This window comes from Callospermophilus lateralis, chromosome 1, assembly GCF_048772815.1.
Source record: "Callospermophilus lateralis isolate mCalLat2 chromosome 1, mCalLat2.hap1, whole genome shotgun sequence".
Classification (NCBI taxonomy): Eukaryota; Metazoa; Chordata; class Mammalia; order Rodentia; family Sciuridae; genus Callospermophilus; species Callospermophilus lateralis.
Window position 1 is genome coordinate 159042032 of NC_135305.1, and position 19935 is coordinate 159061966.

Consider the following 19935-nt stretch of genomic DNA (forward strand, 5'->3'; position numbering starts at 1 on the left):
TAAATACCATACCACACACATAATTTTGAAAAAAGTGACATTTAGCATTTTTACTTATGGCTGTAACTCTCAGTTTATGTTCTTGAAATTCAAGAGGTTTTATCCAACATAAATAATTTAACACTAGAGTTACACATTCATCCTAAGGTGTGTATAAAATGTGTGTTAACCAAAATTGAACTCATGGGTATTTTATCATTGAGCCACATCCCCAAGCCCTCCTTTTTTTTTTTGGTCCTGGAGATTGAATCGAAGGGTACTTAACCACTGAGTCACATCCCCAGCCTTTTTTGTTTTATTTTGAGATGATAGGATCTTGCTAAGTTGCTGGGGCTGGCTTCCAACTTGTTGTGATCCTCCTGCCTCAGCCTCCTGAGCTGCTGGGATTACAGTACTGCACCTGGCCATGCTCCTACACTCTTTGAGAATAAACACTAACTGTTCTAAGGTGCAGGCCAGTTTGAGAACCACTGCTCTAAAGCAACTACATTATCCCATCCAAATCATTTCCACAGCAGAGGCTCTTTAGATCCTGCAGATCCACCTCACAGAGACTCTACTGAATGCACAGAATGTGGCCCCACCTGTCACATATCCTCGAATGCTCTTAGGAAGTGCTGCCTTTCTGGATCCCTGAACACCTCACCCTGCACACCAGGTGTTCCACAGGTGGAGAAAAGCCATGTGAGCCAGCCCATCTGCTCAGGGGCAGCCAGGGCAGTTGGCCACTGCAGCTGTGAGCCAAGTGTGCAGTCCCAAGCCACCTGCCCCTTCCCCCCGCCCCCTCAGCCTTCCTCTGCTACCCCACCTGTCTTCCTGCATTGCCTAGGCTACTGCACCTTGCTCCCAGTCTGGAGACATTTGCTTTCTTTGCAGGATGCTAAACACAGTGAACACAGAAGAAAAAAAGATGCCATTAAAAGGAAGGAGAAAAAAAAAAAAAACCCGCACACGAGAGATGTTCTAGCACCCCATCCTTAGCAACTGTTGGGTTAGGACAGCGGGTGCATGGCCTTGGATGTGGCCCCACGCTCCGGACTTAGGAGGAGCAACTGACGGCTCTTGCAAAATTGTCCTGTTGCTTTGTGTCTGAGCTGGGCAGTTCACCCTGGGACATCAGAGGCTGGCTGTCCAGTCAGTACGCTCTCTGCAATCTTTTATCACCACAATGATCTCATGATAACACGAGCCATCTCTTACTGCCTCCCACAAAAGTGATGATAAATCCTCTACACCTAGAATTTCATATAAGGCAAAGCAAACAGCAGTTACAGTGGCAAGTGATGTATTTGGCTTAAAGAAGCTTGTTACTAAGGTTAACGCAAAGTCTGGTCTCAGTCCACGGGAATATTAAATATATATCCTAAGGGGTCAAAGTCATCTATTATAAACGGCAAAAGCCCTGGATATAAATAGACATTTCTTTAGGGTTTGGCATCAGTTTTTCAATGTCCACCCCCAAAGCACAGTTTGTCTGAGGGGTTCATTTTGAGGGCTTGTCTGCACTGGGGCGTAGGCCAGTGGCCCCTGGCTGGGGTTCAGTGGGCTCCCTTGAGTTCGGTAACCGGTGTGGCCTGCGGACGTTTCTGGCCCTCGGGTAGGGGGTCGACAGTCACAGGTGCTGCAGGGCTTCCTGTCCTTGCTCTGTGTACCCGTCGTCCCTTTGGGTGTTGGCCCACTGGCCGAAGGACTCGTGGATGTGCATGCTCCTCTGCGTGTTGGCCAGGCGCTTCTTATCTCTGGAGAAGAAGCTAAACCTTTTGGAAGGGAAATGAGACAGAAATGAGAGCCAGCCCTTTGCTGCACATGGTCTTTTTTTGTTGGCAATGCCAGGGACACACAGCAAACACGGGGGCAAATCCACATAAGGAAGAAGTCACAGGGTAGGTCAGAGGATTCTAGAAAGCAGCAGGGGCGTCTGCATGGCATTCAGCCCCAGGACCTTGGAGGCCGCTTGAGCAAGGCATGCACATGTGAAATGTGTGAGATCCTTCTGGGGACCAGGGGACACTGAGAGCTATGGGAACACATCTCGGTTCTGTTCTTTAGTGCCGGGAGTGGAACCCAGGCTCTGCTCATGCCAGGCAAGCACTGTGCCCTAAAAGGAGTCCCTGAAGTGTGTGGAATTTAAGGTGATTCTGATGTACATCGCGAGTGCTCCTAATTGAAGTAGTTATGGGTTTATGTGATGTCAATCGGGAGACTATGGAAGTTGCACATTGAAAGCCCAGATTTCATGGATTTTACTGCTTAGGATGAGGCTCATATAGGTATTCAAGAAAAATTAGACCTATAAAATGTGTTAAGTACATCTTGGCACAGAGTTCTCTGGTTAGAAACACAGTGTGAATATAGTAGGGGAAAGAAATTCGGGAAACATAAGTTTGGACTTTCAAAAATGGGCCCTGGGGATGTGTTGCCATAACCAGCTACAGCACGACAGGTACCACAGGCCCAGGGCCTGAGCATGCAAAGCAGACACAACCTTGGCCCAAGAAGTTTGTCTTTCTTTCTTTCTTTTTCCGCCCCCAGTACTGGGGATTTGATCCAAGGGTGCTTTAAACCAAATCGTATCCCAGTTTTTGTTTTTGTGTTTTTTTTTCTGAGTCTGGGTCTTCCGTCTCCCTAAGTTGCCCAGGTTGGCCTGGAACTTGTGGTCCTTCTGTCTCAGCTTCCTGGGTCACTGAATTACAGGCATGTGCCACTCTGCCCAGCTCTGACTGTGACTCTTGCATATGGATCACAGTGAACCTGAGAGACAGACGCAGAAGACAGCACAGAGCTCACAAAGAGGCCTATTAGGTCTGCTTCGAGATCGCAGGAACAGCGACTAGGACCCAGGTCCGTGAACCTGGCCCCTTTTGAGGATCCCCAAAGCTCTAAGCTCCTGGGTCTCTATCAATACTTCAAGCTCTAACGGGATTCTTCCTGTTGCCAGCAAGTTCTTACTCGCTTTTCTGAGAGAGAATATAACAGCTGTCTTACGTTTCCTGGGGGCAGGAAGAGGACTCAAACCATGGGGACTTCACACCTTCAGAGAAGCTATATTTAGCTCCTGCCTAAGTTCACCCATCCCTTCTTTTAGCGGTCACCTGTGGGGCTTTGTTTGAACCACATCCAGGGGAAAATACCTTTACTCGTCTGTGTTCACTGGACGCTTGGGGCCCCCTCTACCAGGAATCAAGTATTCTTTCATCAGAAAGCTGGGGAACCCGAGTGTATCCCAGGATGTTCTCCCTAGCAAACAGGGGCTCCCTTCTCCACAAGGACACGTGAGTGTGCAGTCCCACTCCATGGGGGACTGCGGCAATGAGCTGTCGGAAACGCAGCGTGACCCTGTCGTTGGCCTCTGCCGACGGAAGCAAGCAGGAAAGCCACTCAGCATGGCGAGGTCCCCGCAGCCGCCCCCCTGCTTTCCTTTCTGTCACAAGATCAAACAGCGGCTGCCCGTGGCTCGGCACAACAAAGCGGTTTAGGAAGCATGGCACCACGAGGAGGGAGAACATGGGTTAGTGGCACTCAGAGATGGCAGTGGGCGGTGCTTACTGACCCGTCAGTCAAAGGACCTTCTTTACTGCATCGTGGGCAAGGTGGTTTTGTGTTTTTTGTTTTTTGTTTTTTTTTTAGAACAAAAACAGAAAAGATAAAAAGAATTAAGGGGGATCGAGCCGAGACTCCAGGGCTACAGCGTGCAGGTGGGGCAAGAGAGCAGTAGCTCGATAGCCACTTCAGATGCCATCGCACAGGTGACGGCCATGCAGCTCAAGTGACCCGAGGACACAGGCCGGCCCCAGCAGTAGCCTCAGCACACCCCCAAGGCACAGGTCAAATGGAACCCCAAACACACACAGTGCCTACAAGGGAAACGAGGCGTCGCACAGGCTGCAGCGTGGGGTCATCTAGAATCAGTCCAGCTGCCACCATGGGCATGATGGCTGTAAAGATCCTGGTCAGAGAAGTACAGACAGACACGGAGAAGATGAACAGGGAGCGACAGCCAGGCCTGGGGCCGCACTGCTCTGTGTCAGGGGTGAACTGTGTCCCCTTCCCACTCCAGGTGCGGACGTCTGCTCCCCAGCACCTCAGAATGTACCCTCATATAGAAACGGGGTCCCTGGTGGATGTCACCAGGTAGGGCGAGGTCGCACTGCGGGAGGACGGGCCCAACCCAAATGGTTTCCTCAAAGGCAGTGACTTGGATGTGAGACTGAGCAAGGGGCTGTTGTGTGGTCACGGAGGCCGAGCCCTGGGTGACCACATGGCTGTATATGCCATGGCCGGCCAGAGAGGCCAGCAGACCACAGAGGGGAAGGGAGTCTGGACTGTCCCCATGAGCCAGCATGCTGACACCCTGATCTTGGGCTTTGGCCTGAACACCTGAGAGCCGATCATTTGAGCCCCCCACCCCGTCTGTGGCACTTTGTTACAGCAGCCCAACAAAACATGGTATATGATAGCCACCGAGGGAACAGAGTGTCCCTCCAGGGAGGGATAGCAGGCCTGGGCGTAGGGGGAGCCAAAGGTGCTTCCAGCCTCCCCCAGCACCGCGAGCTGCAGGCTCCCTGCTCCTAGGCTGGCCGGCAGGATAAGGGCCAAGGCAGCTGTGCCACCCTAGGAGGTCTCCTCACCTCACCCGTCTGGGTGGGCCACTGCCACAGCCAATGCTCATTTGTCCCTCAGCTGGGGCACAGAAATGAGGACAACTCCAGGCCACCAGAGCTTATGGTGAAAAGCTATGATTTTTTTTTTTTCCTTTTTGCGGCAGCCAGGAGCCCAGGGGTGCTCTGTCATTGAAATACTTCCCCAGATCCTTTGTAAAATTTTGGAGACAGGCTTGGTGCAGTGGTGCGCGCCTGTAATCCCAGTGGCTCAGGAGGCTGAGGCAGGAAGATTATGAGTTCGAAGCCAGCCTCAGCCACTGCAGTTCAGAGAGGACCTATCTATAAATAAAACATTCAAAAAGGGCTGGGGATGTGGCTCAGTGGTTAAGCAGCCTTGAATTCAATCCCTGGTACCAAAAAATTTATGTCTCCATATTTTTTGAGACACGGTCTCCCTAAGTTGCTGGGGCTGGCCTCAAGCTTGGATCCTCCTACCTCAGCTTCAGGAGTCATTGGGATCACAGGTGGGTGCCACCATGCCCAGGGTGATTTTTTTTCTTAAGGTGGCTGAGAAAAGACATAAAAGAGTTCTGTCCAGTGCTATCTGGGGACTCCTGTATGTCTGGATGGGCTTGAAGGCCATCTCTGAGGAGCAGGCAGTCGCAGAATACCTGGATAATTTTTCACAATGACACCAAAAACAGAGAACACCTTTGCCTAAAGAAATGCTCCCAATTCTGAGAAGCCAGGCTGCCCAACACAGGTGGCTCTGGGACATACCACTCTGCGCCCATCTGTGCCAGGGAGCCCCAAGCAGGCACTCCCTGGACACACATGGCAGGTGTCCCTGACACCAGGTGGATGTTTGTCTGCCCACCTGGAAATGTTGGGCTCATTTGGGGCCTGGTCAAGGGGCTCTGGTCACCTGAAGGGTCCTGGCTGAGTTCCCATCTGTATGGCTGCTGGGACCGTTACCTGGAGCCCCTGTCTGCAGTATTCCAGGCACTGCCCTACAGAAGCCTCCACCTCGAGAGGGAGGTGTCTTGGACATGCTGTGGCTGGTTTTAACTGCTTTCCACCCCCACCCCCCAGATAATTCTGGAAGACTCAAACCAAATGCAGCTCTAAGGGTGGCATTTAGGCGGTACAATGGGCGGCTGAGAAACAGCTATTTCTGGCTGGAACGAGGAGGGGTGGCGGGTGGGAGGACAGGGACAGAATGCACTGCTTCCCCTCCTGTTTAAGACTGTGTGGCCACCTGCTCCCAGGCCGGCCTTTCCGCTCCACAGGGCCAGTTCTGAGCCCTCACTTCCCCGGTGTCCCCATGTGGCTGCTGCACCCTGTTCCAGGGCAGCCTGAGGCCTACCCCAGTGCAGAGCAGCCCTGTGCCTGGGGCAGAAGCCAGAGGTTGGGACCACACCAAGAGGGCGCTGCTGCCACACTCTCTGGGACTGAGTCTGAAGTCACCAGGGGCTCCCGTGTGACCTTCCTGACCAGTGCCAACGTCCCCTCCAGCCAGTGGCTACTCAGTCACAAGCTCTTCTTGGACCATCTTCAAGCATGCTGTTGACGGGCAGCAAGAGTTTCTGGTTCCCCTATTATGTTCAGCCCAGAAATGTCTGACGTCTCTGACTCATGGCATATTTGAGATAAGGGCCCTGGGCAGGCAGCCTACAGCTGGATGTGGGAGGGGTTTGCACAGACAAAAGCCAGGGGTTCAGCAGCCCAACTCCAAGCCTCGGTGGCAACATGATCTAATGGATTTCCACACCTTCCCTGGGCCTTGCCTTCCTCATCTGAGAACTGGGTAGAACTGTCCCGGCTCTGGGCCTCTGGCAGGGTGGAGGCTACTTTAGTTCAAGTGCTCTTAGCTGGTGAGGTCTCATAGCCTCCTCGGTGGTCATTACTCAACAGCTGGGAGTGAAGGGTGGGGAACACTGGGCCAGGGGCACTAGACTGGGCTGGAACCCAGCTGTGAAGTCCACTCAACAGCTGCAGGACTACAGCAAGGCAAGGACAGCAGAGTAGCCAGGTCCAGATGAGCGTAGAGGGGGAGGTAAAGGCCATTGGCTAAGAACCATCTTAAGAACTGCTGTTCCCGCCCCAGGGAAGATCCCTCCCTGCCCCAGGCTCCTCCCAACCTCTGGGCTCACAGGCCACAGCTCTCGGTCCCCTTAGGAGGACAAAGGCTACCAGTGTCTTGGCTGGGCTGGTCAAAAGCCTTTTGTGCCAGCTGGCTCCCCCAGTGACCCCCAGAAGGCAGGGGCTGCCATGGGACTGGCCACCTGCACCCCACGGTGCAAGGTTGTTCCTCTCTGTCTTCTCTTGAGCTCCCAATTCCAGCTGCCTCCCCAGGCAGCTCGCAGCACCAGAGGATAAGCTAAAGGAACAGGGGCTCCGTGGGATGAAGCCACGTGGAAGGGAAGGGCAGCCAGGCAGCCTGGTCAGGCGTGGGTAGAAGAGCTAATGGAAAGAGGGTTCACGGGGTGATTCTGATAACTCAGGATTTCACCTAGTTTGAGGCTGGCAAAAGTCAACTCTTCATTACCTGTTGGGAGGGGTGGGGGTGTGCTGGAGTAGAAAAGCTCAGCTGGAAGGAATTCTGAGACTTGTGGGCCAGAGGCTCCCCAGAGGCAGTGCACAGGCCCTGGAGATGCTGGAGAGGTCTGATCCTTAAAGACCTGGGATGAATGACGGAAGGATGCAGAACCCGGTCTCCCCTCCCTCAGCCTAGGTAGCCGTGGGGCTCCTGAACCATCTGGCAAAGTCCCTAGGGGATACCCAGAAGCTGTGGCCACTGAAGCACATAGGATAAGCTCTGCCTATCCTCACTCGAGTGGGGCTGGCACAGGCACCAGAGCTTAAGCCAAGACTTATAAGAACCCCTGCCAGCAGCAAGAGTTCTCCTGGCACCAAGAACATAGAACCAAGACTGAAGGCCTCCAGGTGCCCAAGGAGAAGCCACAGCGGACAGTCGTACCTCTGTCTAGCACTCTGATCCTGTTGGGGACCCGGTTCTTCCCAATCTTGGTCTATACAAACAGAATGGAGTTAAAGCTACACTATGCTTCAGGGAGGAGAAGGGGGTGCAGACCTGGCAATCCATGTGCTGTCCTGTGATTGGTTTAGGGATGATCATGTGACCAGCCAGAGCCAGTGAGGCTTGGTTCTGTGATTTCTGTGGAACTTCTGGGAAGAGAACCTGAACCAATGGCTGCTACCTTGCCTTCTGGGGGAGACCAGAGAGAGGACGCTAAGTCAAAGGCCTGGATCCATCTGAACCTGAAGCTGGAGCAAGCTGGGAAATTGTGGTTACTTAGTCAAATTCTTTTTCTTCAGTTACTTGAATTTCAGTTATAAATATGGAAGATCACAAATTATCAAATGGTCAGAACAGTTGGGGAATTCAGAGGAAGATTTTCTGGCTCCATGCTTCATTCCTAGGAAATATTGATCTGTAACCAGAACTAGGAACCATACCACCTCCTAATCCAGCAGGGATCTAGGGCCAAGCTAATAAGCTACATGTAGCTGGGAAGAAGGGAGCCAGTGTTAACCCAGATACTCCAGGAAGCCATCCTCCACTCCCATGCCCACCAGGGCCTGGAACTTGAACAGGGCACTGTGTTCTAGGCAGATGTCCAGCTGTCACAAACCCGCACACGCCCTGCATTAGCTCAACCCACCAGCTAAGAACCAGGCAAGAACTCCCCAGGTGACGGGAGCGTGAAGGAGGAGACACATGCCGACGCTGGGCTTCCTCTCCGCACATCCAACCACCTGCCTTCTCGATACTACCGCTGGGGCTCAGGGACAGAGCTGAGGCTTCTCCTGTCGGAAGAAGAGCTGGAAGGCCCAGGCCCAGGCCCGGGGAAATCCCTCTAGGGGGAGAGGGCCAGGTTGGGGTTCAAACCCCAGCTCTGCCTCTTATCAGCCACAAAACCCTAAGCAGGGGCCTCAGTTTCCTTAGCCACAAAATGGGCAGGATAGAGCTCTACCTCCCAGCCTTCGGCGAGGTCTCTGAGGCCCCTACAAGACACAGCCGGCATAGGCCATCCTACAGACCTCTAGCTCCAGGGCCTCAGGGGTCCACAAACCTCCTGAAATGGCACACAACACTTCACGTCTGTCTTTCCCAAGGAAAAGATCTGCCAGCTTTCATCAGAATCTCAAATGGACCCTGCGATGCCAAGAACCATCCAAGTGGCCTCAAGTCTAGCTGAGGGCAGGGACAGGTTGCTGTCTTTTTATGTATCTCCCAAACAACCAGGGCCTGACTCTGCATGTATTTGGCACCACTGAATACCTAGTGGAGGGACAGGGCTAAATGGATGAGTCATTGCTGAAATGCATGGTCAGGGTAGACCAGGCCCCACAGACACCTCATAGCCAGGGTCAAGCCCTTGAGATGCTCCAGCCCCGGCCCCCGCCTATTCTCTGGTCTTGAAGGCTGAGCCACATCCCGCCCCATCTGACACACTCAAGCACGTGCCTGAGCTTCAGCCTCAGGCCCAAGCCTCCTCAAGACCTGATGCTGCCCGACCTCTCTGCCCAGAGACCCCCAAGGGAGCTCAGCGTCCAGGCAGGGAGAGGAACCCGAGATTGGGAGCCGGACCAGGGGTTAAGCACATGTCAGCGGGATGTGGTTATCGACATGCCCGGCCCCAGAGCAGTGCCAGATGATGGGAGTCCAGGTACCCATGTACCTTATGGCCAGCAATGTGCAGAGAGCCCCACGTGCCCAGGGGTGTCACTTACAGTCTCCTGATGCCAGATTCCGGTTGGGGGGACATTCTCGGGTGTGCAATGGGTGGAGGTGGGGGTATCCGGTTCTCCTCTTCCATTTCTTCACTGGAAAGAGTTGGGAGGTACAAGATCAGTGAGTCAAGAATTCTGGCAGAAGTGGAACATTCTAGAAGTTCCTGCGTGACAGTCTTGAGAGGGCACACATTTTGCGGGGCAGGAAGTGAGAATAAGGAATTTCGGGAAAGGATCTTGCCTCCTGATTTTCAATTTCCCCAGACTCTAGTCAAACAGAACTGCTCCCTGTTCCCTGTCATTATAAAAACCTGCTACGCCTCTGGGTTTTTTCCACCTGAGGCTAGCGGTCCACACCTTGGAAGTCCCAGACCTGGAACTACCCTACCTGCAAGGCAGGCCCAGTCCAAATGCTGCCTCCACAAAGCCTTCGAGTCTCACCCAGATGATCCCACCCATCTCTGAACCCACAGCGCAGTCGTAAATCTCCCAGTATTGGCTTATATTTTATTTTTTTTTAATAACTTTATTTATTTATATGTGATGCTGAGGATTGAACCCAGTGCCTCACACATGCCAGGCAAGCACTCTACCACTGAGCCACAATCCCAGCCCATCTGTTCTTCCTTCTGGCTTTCCTACCAACAGATATGTGTTATGCACCTACTGTGTGCTAAGCTCCATTCTAAATGCTGGGAACTGGGAACATAGCCAGGGACAAGACCAACCAGGCCTCTGGTCCACCTGGTGAGATAGCTAATAGTCTGCCACAGAAAACAAGCACATTAAAGAACAGGAACGTGCGGGGGGAAGGGCCGTGAAGCAAGAAGAATCGGGCAAGGCGTGAGGGCACCAGGCTGCTCCATGGTTTTATCAATGCCAGGGACTGAACCTAGAGCGCTCCACCACTGAGCACCAGCCCTTTTCTTTTTTTATGTTGAGATGGGCCCTCGCTAAGTTGCTAAGGCTGGCTTCGAACTTACAATCTTCCTGTCTCAGCTTCACTCCAGGCATGTGCTACTGAACCCAGGAGGGCACTCCCTTGGACAGGGGGTGAGAAGGAGGTGACACTTGACTGATCTCTGGATAATGAGAAGTCAACCATGGGGAAAGGCAAGTGAATCCCTTCCTAACAGCAACAGCAGCACGTTCAAATATCCTGAGGTAGGAACAAGTAAGGTGGGATTTTCTTTTTCTTTTCTTTTTTTTTGCAGTGCTTGGAGGAATCAATCCAGGGCTTGCACATGCGAGGCAGGTGTTCTACCACTGCGCTCCAACCCCAGCCTACAGCCTGGTGTATTTTGAGTAACAAAAAAGCAGAGCAGTGTATATGAAGCCAGGAGCCTCTGAGGGGGATGGTCCCAGACGGAGACTCAAGCCAGGTGCAGCACAAAAGCCAAGAATATGTCTTTCTTTCTTTCTTTTTTCTTTTTTTTTTTTTGGTAACTCATTTGGTGGCAACAGCCGAAATGTACAGCTATGAGGCTGCTTGTATTCTTCATTTACTATGAATGCTCTTATGTTGGCTGCAAAAATATTAAGTAAGGTGCGTGGTTTGGGGGTGCTACCCCAAGTCTCGCTGCCGTATTCCTCCTAACAGCAGAAAAGCTGTGAATGAGCCAGTGCTCGGGCCGAGCTGCACAGAGGATGAGCTTGTGCGTAAGGTTCTGGGCCAGAGAGGGATTCCTGGAAGACACAGACAGATGCCGTCCCCTGGAGGCAACCGCACCAGGACTCCAGCAACTCCAGAAAGGAGGCGCTGGGGCTGTCCAGGCCAGACTAGCCCTGCAGTTCTCAGGGACACTCACCTCTTGTAGTAGGCCAGCTCCTCCTGCAACAAGAAGACCTTGGACTTGAGCTCGTTCCTCTCGTGCAGCACATCCCGCAGCTCCTGCAGTGTGAACCGGGGGCGGTTGGGGTCCTTGAGATCCATGGCCATCTTCTCCGTATCTGAGACACACTCCTCCCCACCCGGCTCTGTCTGGAGGAGGAGAGAGGCTCATGAATTCCTGGCAGCCGCCACCAGCGCCCACTCTGCGTCCTGATGCAGCTTGAAGTTCCCACCTCCTGGGTAGGAGCAGCTTGCCAAGGGCGCTATTTTAAGTCCCCGAGGGCGGCCTCTGCTCCCATTCTGTACGGTCTCCCCTGGAGATGGAAGCTGCAGGCCACCTGTTCATTGTGCCCCCTCAGTAGCCGACTTGCATCCCTGCGCCTCCCCACTCAGGGTTCTGTTATAAAGAATGTTCGAGAAGCTCCCGCCTCCAACACTGCCACCCTCCTGCATCTGCCAGTGCTTCCCTTCCAGGTTCTCCACTCACACCCCACTAAGACCTTTGCTGATATGGCGTGGTGGTTATCGCAGCCTACGCCTCCTTCCATTCATTTCCCCCTCTGCCACGGGGCCTTGGCAGTTTGCCCCAGCAGGGGTGCACACGTGGGCATTTCTCTTCCACAAAGGCGCACGTGGATCCCAGTGTTTCGCTAAGTCATTATCCTGGGTCAGACCCTGTCCTCCCACCTTCTTCCAGAGAAAGGGGCCTTTTTCCTTCAAATCATAGTAAAATATACACGACATAAACTTTACCATCCCCCCCCCTTTTTTTTTTGTGCAGTGCTGGAGACCAAACTTGGTCTTGCACACACTAGACACCCCTAGCTCCATTTTACCTTTTTTTCTTTCTTTTTTTTGTGCCCCTGGGGATTGAGTCCAGGGGCACTTAACCACTGAGCCACATCCCAGCCCTTTTTTATCTTTTATTTAGGGACAGGGTCTCACTGAGTTGCTTAGCGCCTCACTAAGTTGCTGAGACTGGCTGTGAACTTGTGATCCTCCTGCCTCAGCCTCCCGAGCCACTGGGATTACAGGCATGTGCCACTGCGCCCAGCCCCTGTTCTCTCTCTCTCTCTCTCTCTCTCTTTTTTTTTTTTTTTTGTGATGCCGGGGATTGAACCCAGGGCCTTGATGCGAGGCAAGCACTCTTACCAATTGAGCTATGTCCCCAGCCCTCCATGTTATCTTTCTTAAAGTTGTAGCTTTCACCTACAACTCTCACCTCTAATCCCAGAACATTCTCCTTGCCCCAAAAGGAAGCCCCACGCTCATCAAGCAATCACTGCCATTCCTCCATCACCCCAGCCCCAGTGGCCACCAGCCGGCTTGCTGCCTCTGGCTGTGCCTGTTCTGGATGCTATTCGGGAGGCCAAGGCAGGAGGATTCTAAGTTTGAGGCCATCCCAGGGCCACTTAGGAAGACTGTCTCAAAATAAAATGAAAAAGGCTGGGGACAGAGCTCAGGGCTACAGTGCTCATGCAAAGACTCTGGGTTCAGTCCAGAGCAGAAACCAGCTCAGTTCCCCTCTGTTTGTGGGTGATACTCCTTTGTGGGCATAGACCACACTCAGTCCAGTTGAGGGGCGCTGGGCTGTTTCTACCTCATGGCTACTGAATGGTGATGTTAACATACTTCCTGTCCAAGTATCTATCTGAACCGCCATTTCCCCTCTTTTGGATACACACCTAGGTATGAACTGCTGGATCTTCTGTGACCCTATGTCTAACTGAGCTGGGTTTTCCATGCCAACCTGTCTCCTACAGTGGCTGCCGACTTCACATTCCCACCAGCAAAGCACAAGGTTCCAGTCTTTCCGCATTCTGGCCAACTCTAGTTACTTCCTGTGTGGGTGTAAGTAGGGATCCCCAGTCCTTTTTATTTTGAGACTGAGTCTCACTAAGTTGCTGAGGCTGGCCTCAAACTTGTGATCCTCCTGTCTCAGCCTCCCCAGTTGCTGGGATTACAGGCGTGTGTCACTGCACCCAGCCATTTTCCATTTGGGAGGTATTGCGAGCTGTCCCCAAGTCACCTAGCCAATCTACAGGTGGCCTATCCTGTCCAGGTGGTGAAGTATCTGACAGTCTTGCACCTCCAGTGTTCCACAGTCCCTCAGAAGAAATGGACAAAGGCTGGGACATCAGTGGAGACCCTGGAACAGGGAAAAGGGGATGCACACAGTCAGCCCACCCACCCACTCCAAAAGGAACTCCACACTGACCCAGGGAAAATGGGACTCGAGCCAGGGCGGTGGCACAGGGCCGAGAGGCCAAGGACTCCCGAAGGCTGAGCTGCAACGCTTCACATCCTGTGAGTCTAGGACAGGCTGTTCTGGGAAAGGACACGTGAAAGGAGACACCACCCACGGGGCAGCTCAGGTGACAGAGGAGCCACAGGCGGGTGCTGGGGGGAGAGGGTTCTGACCACACCAGCCTCAGAATGGGGTGGGTGGGCAGCAGGGAGGCACCTCCAGCACAGGAAACCCCAACCCGACACATATGCCCCCAAACCCCAGCAAATGGGCCTCTTCCCACCCGAGAGCTAGCAGGGCAAACTCCCTGGAGTCCACGCCCCAGAGGGTCCCCAGCGTCTGCTGTTGCGACAGGTTCAGGTGGGCTGTGTTGGCAGGAGCCTCCAGGGCTACTCTCACACCACCACAGCCACGTACTCGGACAGCACCCTCCTGAAGGACACCTTCAGCAAGTGACTGCCACCCGCGGGCTCCCGGCTTCCGCCCTGCCTGGGCTCCCCACGGAGTCAACCCGGTCTGGCATTCATCCAGCCCTGACTGAGCACTAACTCTGTGTCTTGGTGTCACTGAGCTCAGTCCTGGGGACAGGTAGAGGCAGACACACAGAAACCGACCAGGTGACACAATGAAAGAGGAACGGAGACACCAAACTCCCACTGGCAATGATCCGGGAAGATTCTAGGCTGGAGGTGGTCTCTGTGCGTGGGGTCCTGACAAATGTGAGGAGTTTGCCATGGACGCTGCGCATCAGGGGCGTGGACCAGGGATCGCAAACCAGGGGCCTCCAGACCTTGGTGGGGCCCTCGCTGTGTTCTAGGACGATTGAGCCAGTTACCAAAGGCGAAGGGTCGGGAGATTGCACGCTGAAGTCGGGGTTCGGGGCTTCCTTTTAGAAAAAGCATCCGAGGACCTGGCCACCCTGGGCTCAGCTGCCCAGAGCCACCCTGAACTGGTGAGGAGCAGCGGCTGACCCTTAGCCTCCCTTTTTTCTTTGCAGCCTGGACACTGCGCCATGGCTCCAGCTCCTCCCTCCCCAGGAGACACAGGGCCTGCCCTGTCTCTGGAGGCCCGTGGGGCAGGGACAGAGCCTTTCGAGGGACTGTCCACTCCCCAGCACCCAGGAGGGCTTCGTGCAAGCCACCAGCTCCTCACTGGCCTTCATTTCCCTTAGCACTGATGACCAGGTCCCCGCTACACATGCCAGGGTCCTCGGGGCACAGAGGGTCTGAGCTCACCTCAGCACAGAAGGCAGTTTTGAGGGGACGAGGCCCTGACCCCCCGAATGTCGAGGGGATCCCCAGCCAGGTGCTCAGGCCCTGGCTTGGGCACCGAGGTGGCCAGCGCAGGGCAGGCAGGCCTGGGGCTCCGCTTTTCCAAAGGCCCAGGTGGTGACCCCAGCACCATGGGCAGCCCGGTCCTGACCAGAGCCTGAGAGGCTCTTCCCACGATGGCAATCGGGCCAGCCCGCGCCCTTCTAGGCTTATCCCACGAGGCACCACAGAGGTGGCTCTGCTTATCTTGGATAAGCCAGGCCTCTGCCTTGTTCACGGGTCCCTGGAGGCTCTCTGGGCATAGCTAGAGGGATAGAGACACCTGGAGTCTTCAGCTGCTTTACAGGGAGGCCCAGGGGATGGCTGGCCAGCAGGGCTTGTCCAGGGGCCTCCAGGAGGCAGCACCTTGGATCAGGGCCTCGGTTCAGAGGCCTGGCTTCCCAGGAGTATTCCAGCTGCCAGGCTGCGGAGGTGCCCATGAATGTACTTCAGAACAGTCCCTAGGGCTGGGGATGTGGCTCAAGCGGTAGCGCGCTGGCATGCGTGCTGCCCGGGTTCGATCCTCAGCACCACGTACAAACAAAGATGTTGTATCCGCCAATAACTAAAAAATAAATATTAGAAAAAAATTCTCTCTCTCTCTCTCTCTCCTTCCCCTCTCTCACTCTCTCTTTAAAAAAAAAAAAAAAAAAAAAAAGAACAGTCCCTGGCCCAGCAGAGGGGACGATGGTGCTCTGGTCACACTCTGGACCCCTGTGCCTTCCAGGCTAGACCCCTTCAAACCCTGTTCCGTACACCAGCCACCAAGCCCTGTTTTTAGAGAGGACAGTTAGCAATCAAAACTGGTAGGTGGCGAATCCGAGAGGGCAGGGTGGACTTGTGTCTCCTGTGGAGCTGTCCTGTGGGACCTCTGCAAGGAGCCCACCTCTGCTCTCAGGGACGCCTCTGAGGAAGCTGGATTCAGCCCACAGGAGATGCCAGCACAGGGCAGGAGGCGGAGGGGCAGGGCCTGCTGCTCCTGGGGGCTCCTCTCTGGGTGACAGAAACAGCCCAGAGCTATTGTCCACGCAGTGCAGTGAGCCATTAAAACCCACAGGACTGTCACCTGAGTCCAGGCACCGGCTCTGCCACAAGCCACACACCAGTCTTAAAATTTTACTTATTTATTATTCTTCCTTTTTTGCAGTACTGAGGATTGAACCCAGGAGGGCTCTACCACTGAGCTACAGCCCCAGCCGTTTTTATTTTGTTATTTTGAGATAGTGTCTCAAAAGTTGCTGAGGGCCTTGCTAAGTCGCTGAGGCTGACCTCAAACTTGCAATCCTCCTGCCTTGGCCTCTTGGGTAGTGGGATTACAGACGTGCCACAGCCGACTGAACTGGATACCTTAGACAGCTGAACTGTACGGTCACACCTCAGCAAGGAGGATGTGAAAACATGTGGCGGGGCGAGTCACCTGCAGCTCACACTGAGTAGCACTGAGGCAGCTCCGAAGGGATCGTGGGAATTGGGGAAAACCAGAAGAGTCCTGGCTCTGGGATCCCCCACAGCACTCACCTCCCACCCCAGGTGTGCTCCAGGATGGGCCCCACCCCAGTCACATGCCGCTTTCACCAGCAGGCTCACTCGGTCCCCCTGCCTGCAACAGCCTGCCCCACATTCCACTGGAAACCCACCCACCCTCTGAGGTCAGAACCCTGGGGAGACGCCCTAGGCCCAGTGCTGCCTGAGGCCCCACAGGCCTCTGCCCTGAAGGACGCTGCCCTCCCCTGCCTCCCCACTTCCTGCGCCCCTGTCTTCCCTCCCCGCTGCTGGGGTGAGCCTACTGGATCCCGTCCGGGTCACTCTGCTCATCTGTCCATGCAGGACGCTGGCCGCTGACCACCCTAGAGAGGCCACACAGAGCCGGCGGTGAGGCCACAGAGCCCTGGGCTCCTGCACCGACTGACAACCTCAACACAGCAGAGCTCCCAGGGACAAGGATAGGAGCTGGAGTGAATGCTGCAGCCTGCTGCTGTCCCCACTGCTGTCCCTGCCCCCCACTCCTCAGCTGCCAGAAAGGGAAGCCAAAACCAGCAGGCGCTGGGAGGTATGGAATGTCCCTGTCCTCCTTGCCAGAGATCTGGGGCGGGGCCAGGAGCCTCGTGGCTGTGGCCGGGGTAGTGTCCTTGGACACAGTTTGGACCAGGACTGCCTGGCCAGGAGACAGGCCTGAGCTCCGAGGGACCCACGGTGGGCAGGGCCACCCAGGGCGTGGCCCATGGCCCTGTCCTGGCGCTGGCTTCCTTCCCTCCATCGCTGCCACAGCTCATCCCACCCTCACCTTCTGCCCGCCTGGATCACAGCAACCATTTAATTTAGGTTTAGCTAAAAGCAGGAGCCCTAACCTGTTTCTTTACAGACTTCCCTGCAGCCTGTGTGTTGTGGCCACACCTGTACTCTCAGCTATTCAGGAGGTTGGGGCAAGAGGACCACAAGTTTGAAGCCAGCCGGGATGTGGGGTGGAGCTTGGTGGCCTAGTGAGCACAAGGCCCTGGGACCACAGATCAGAAACCCGCCCCAGGCACAGGCTACTCAATGGCTGCCCTGGGTCTCGACCCCCCTGACCCAGCCCACTGTGGCCAGGTGCCTGGCAGTGACTGTAAACCCTGACCAGCAACAAACCTCTGCAGGAGGGGAGGGCAGCTCCACTCCCGGAACCACCTCCCGCACTTCCCGCGGTAGACCTCTGCACGGGCTCCGGCCTCCAGCTTGAGGAGGCTCCTCACGAAGCCCCCATCACCACCTGCAGCCAGCTGTCCTGCCCTGCGCTCCTGGCACACCCTGGGGCTCACTGTGTGTTGGACATGCTGGTGCCCACCTTACCTGGGCCTACCTGACAGTCCCCTCCACGCCCTCAGGGCGCAGCATAGGCACATGTGGTCTGCCTCTCCATTTCTGCCCCAGGACCTGCTCAGGATATGGGGGAGATCACAATCTCAGGCCACCCTTAGCCACCTGGGGACCAACCTGCTGAAAGCCAGTTCTGGGAAGTGCTCTAAGTGCTTCCTAGAGTCCCAGGACTGGGGCGTGACCTCTATGCCACACCCTCTAATTCCCTTCTCCTCCTTCCAGTCTTACTCCCCTGACTAACCGGATCACATCCAGCCAAGTCCTGCCCACAAGCTGTGCTGTGAGGGACCCCGGCTAAGACACCCCTCACCACTGCGAGTCCTCTCCCCAGCCCAGGTGGCTGCTGGGGCCCTGCCTGGCCCGCCTGGCCCCACAGGCCTCTAGGACCTCATTCAGCCAACCTCCCTCAGCCTCCCTGTCTCCCCCACCCTGCACACCACCCTCCCTAGCCTGCCTTTTTTTTTGGGTAAAGGATCGAGCTCAGGGGCACCCAACCAACCACTGAGCCATGTCCCCAGCCCTGTTTTGTATTTTATTTAGAGACAGAGTTGCTTAGGGCCTCACTAAGTTTCTGGGCTGGCTTTGAACTTATGGTCCTCCTGTCTCAGCCTCCCCAGTCACTGGGGATCACAGGGCCCGGCTTCGGGCTCTAGGGCTGAGTCCTCCTGAATGGACAGGCCCATTAGTTTACTGAAGGATCACACTGCTATGAACATCTGTGAGTGGGTCTCCATGTGGACTCTCATTTGCAGCTCTCCAGGTATGTCTAGAAGGCATTGCTGGGTCACATGGTGTGTGACCCTGGCCAATGTCTGTCTCCCCTTCTCAACTGTGGCCTCCACGAGAACAGGGACAGGGTCTGTGTTTGGTCCATGTGTCCTCCCCTGTGTCTGCCACATGGATGCCAATTATTTGAATGAACAAGCAAGGCAGGTGCCTGGTGACCACCACTGACCTGAACACCCTGGGCTGGAATGCTGGGAGTTCTAGGCCCAGGTCTACTTCTGTTCTGCTGTGTTTTTTCAGGCCAGTAGCTGGTTCTCTCTGTTCCTCCCATTGTCTTAAGTACAATGAAGAAAACAAGGCAACTCTGCCTGCCTCCAGCCAGCTCAGACTCACCCTCCCGCACACCTCACACACCTCCGCACCAGCTTCTGCTTACCTCTGGTTCCTCCTCCCCGTTCTGGCTGAACTCTCCCTGCAGCCTTTCTCGAAGCTTCCCAAGTTCTGCCCTTAGGCTGCCCATCTCCTGCTCCTTAGTCTGCAGATCTGCCTCCAGCTCCACTTTCTGTTCAATCAGGGCCTTCCCCTGGGCCTCTACCACGGTGACCCGGTGTCGGAGGTCGTGGTTGATCTTCATCAGGCGAGTCTGCTGCTGTTGTAGCTGTAGAAAGAGGGAGGTCATTGTGTAGGGCTGCCAGGTACGGTGGCTCAGGATGGACACCGCACAGGGGCAAATCCCCTTCAGGTACAACAGGCATATTACAGATCTTTACTTGCTTGGAAGTTGTTCATGTTCTTGTGACTCTGTTGACAGCAGAGATGGGCATTAGTACACTCACTGAGGTCACTTTATGGCAGATGGAAGCCAAGTGTCTTGTTAGAATCAATACATTATGACAATTTCCCAGCAGATGGAAATAACAGGCCTCAATAAAGAGGCGTCATTTTTTATTCAGGTGGAGACACTGCAGGTTCCTGGGGCAGCATGGGGCCCGCGGGGCCTGGCCTCACAGGGGAACAGAGCGGTGGGCTGGAGGAAGCCCCAGGGTCACAGCAAAGGGGTCTCCTGCGCCTATAGTGGAGACTCTGCTGAGGCTCCTCCGCCAGCCCCGATTCGAGGCTGAGCTTCCGAGGATGCCCACCCTTCGGAGCCCAGAGAACGAGATGGGAAGCTCCCGAGTGGAGCGTCCAGTCTCTGGCTGGAGCCAGCACTTGGGAGGAGGTCTGCCCACCACTCACAGCCTCCACGTCCTCGTTCTTGAGGCCCAGCTCCCTGTCCTTGGCCCGGATCTCGTCACGCTGCTTGTCCACCACCTCCTTCAGCTTCTTCATCACCTGCCGCTCCCGCTCCGACATGCCTGGGTGGGGACACCAGCCCGTGACTCCACCTGCCCCCTTGTGTGGCCACCCCGCAGCTCCTCCACCCCAGACCCGGCCTCCCCCCCCCCCCCCCCCCCGCCCGCCTCGCACCAGCTGCAGCCAACCACCGGCACCTGCTCTGTCCCCACCCCTCCCAGCCCACCCGCCTCAGGGCCTTTTCCCTCTTGTCCCCTCTGCCCAGAACTCCCGACCTCCCCTGCAGCCTCCAGGTGGGCCTCCATCCAGCCACCT

The 19935-nt window shown here is 55.1% G+C and overlaps 1 protein-coding gene across 5 annotated transcripts in view; it reads right to left on the reverse strand.

The window, feature by feature from the left end:
* Positions 1-1268: 1268 nt before the first annotated feature.
* Positions 1269-19935, reverse strand: part of Rilpl1 (Rab interacting lysosomal protein like 1) — a 34718-nt gene continuing 16051 nt past the window's right edge. The window contains exons 3-8 of one of the 5 annotated variants that reach the window (XM_076838258.2): positions 19564-19682; positions 18764-18985; positions 11168-11340; positions 9360-9452; positions 3551-3574; positions 1269-1757 (exon numbers count right to left, since the gene is read on the reverse strand). In XM_076838258.2, the coding sequence (XP_076694373.1) occupies positions 1613-1757; positions 3551-3574; positions 9360-9452; positions 11168-11340; positions 18764-18985; positions 19564-19682 (776 nt within the window). In that variant the 3' untranslated portion in view covers positions 1269-1612. Of the gene's footprint in view, positions 1758-3550; positions 3575-3858; positions 3947-7581; positions 7634-9359; positions 9453-11167; positions 11341-18763; positions 18986-19563; positions 19683-19935 lie in introns of those variants that run through there. The other 4 variants (XM_076839712.2, XM_076840462.1, XM_076839074.2 and 1 more) reach the window with 4 other exon arrangements.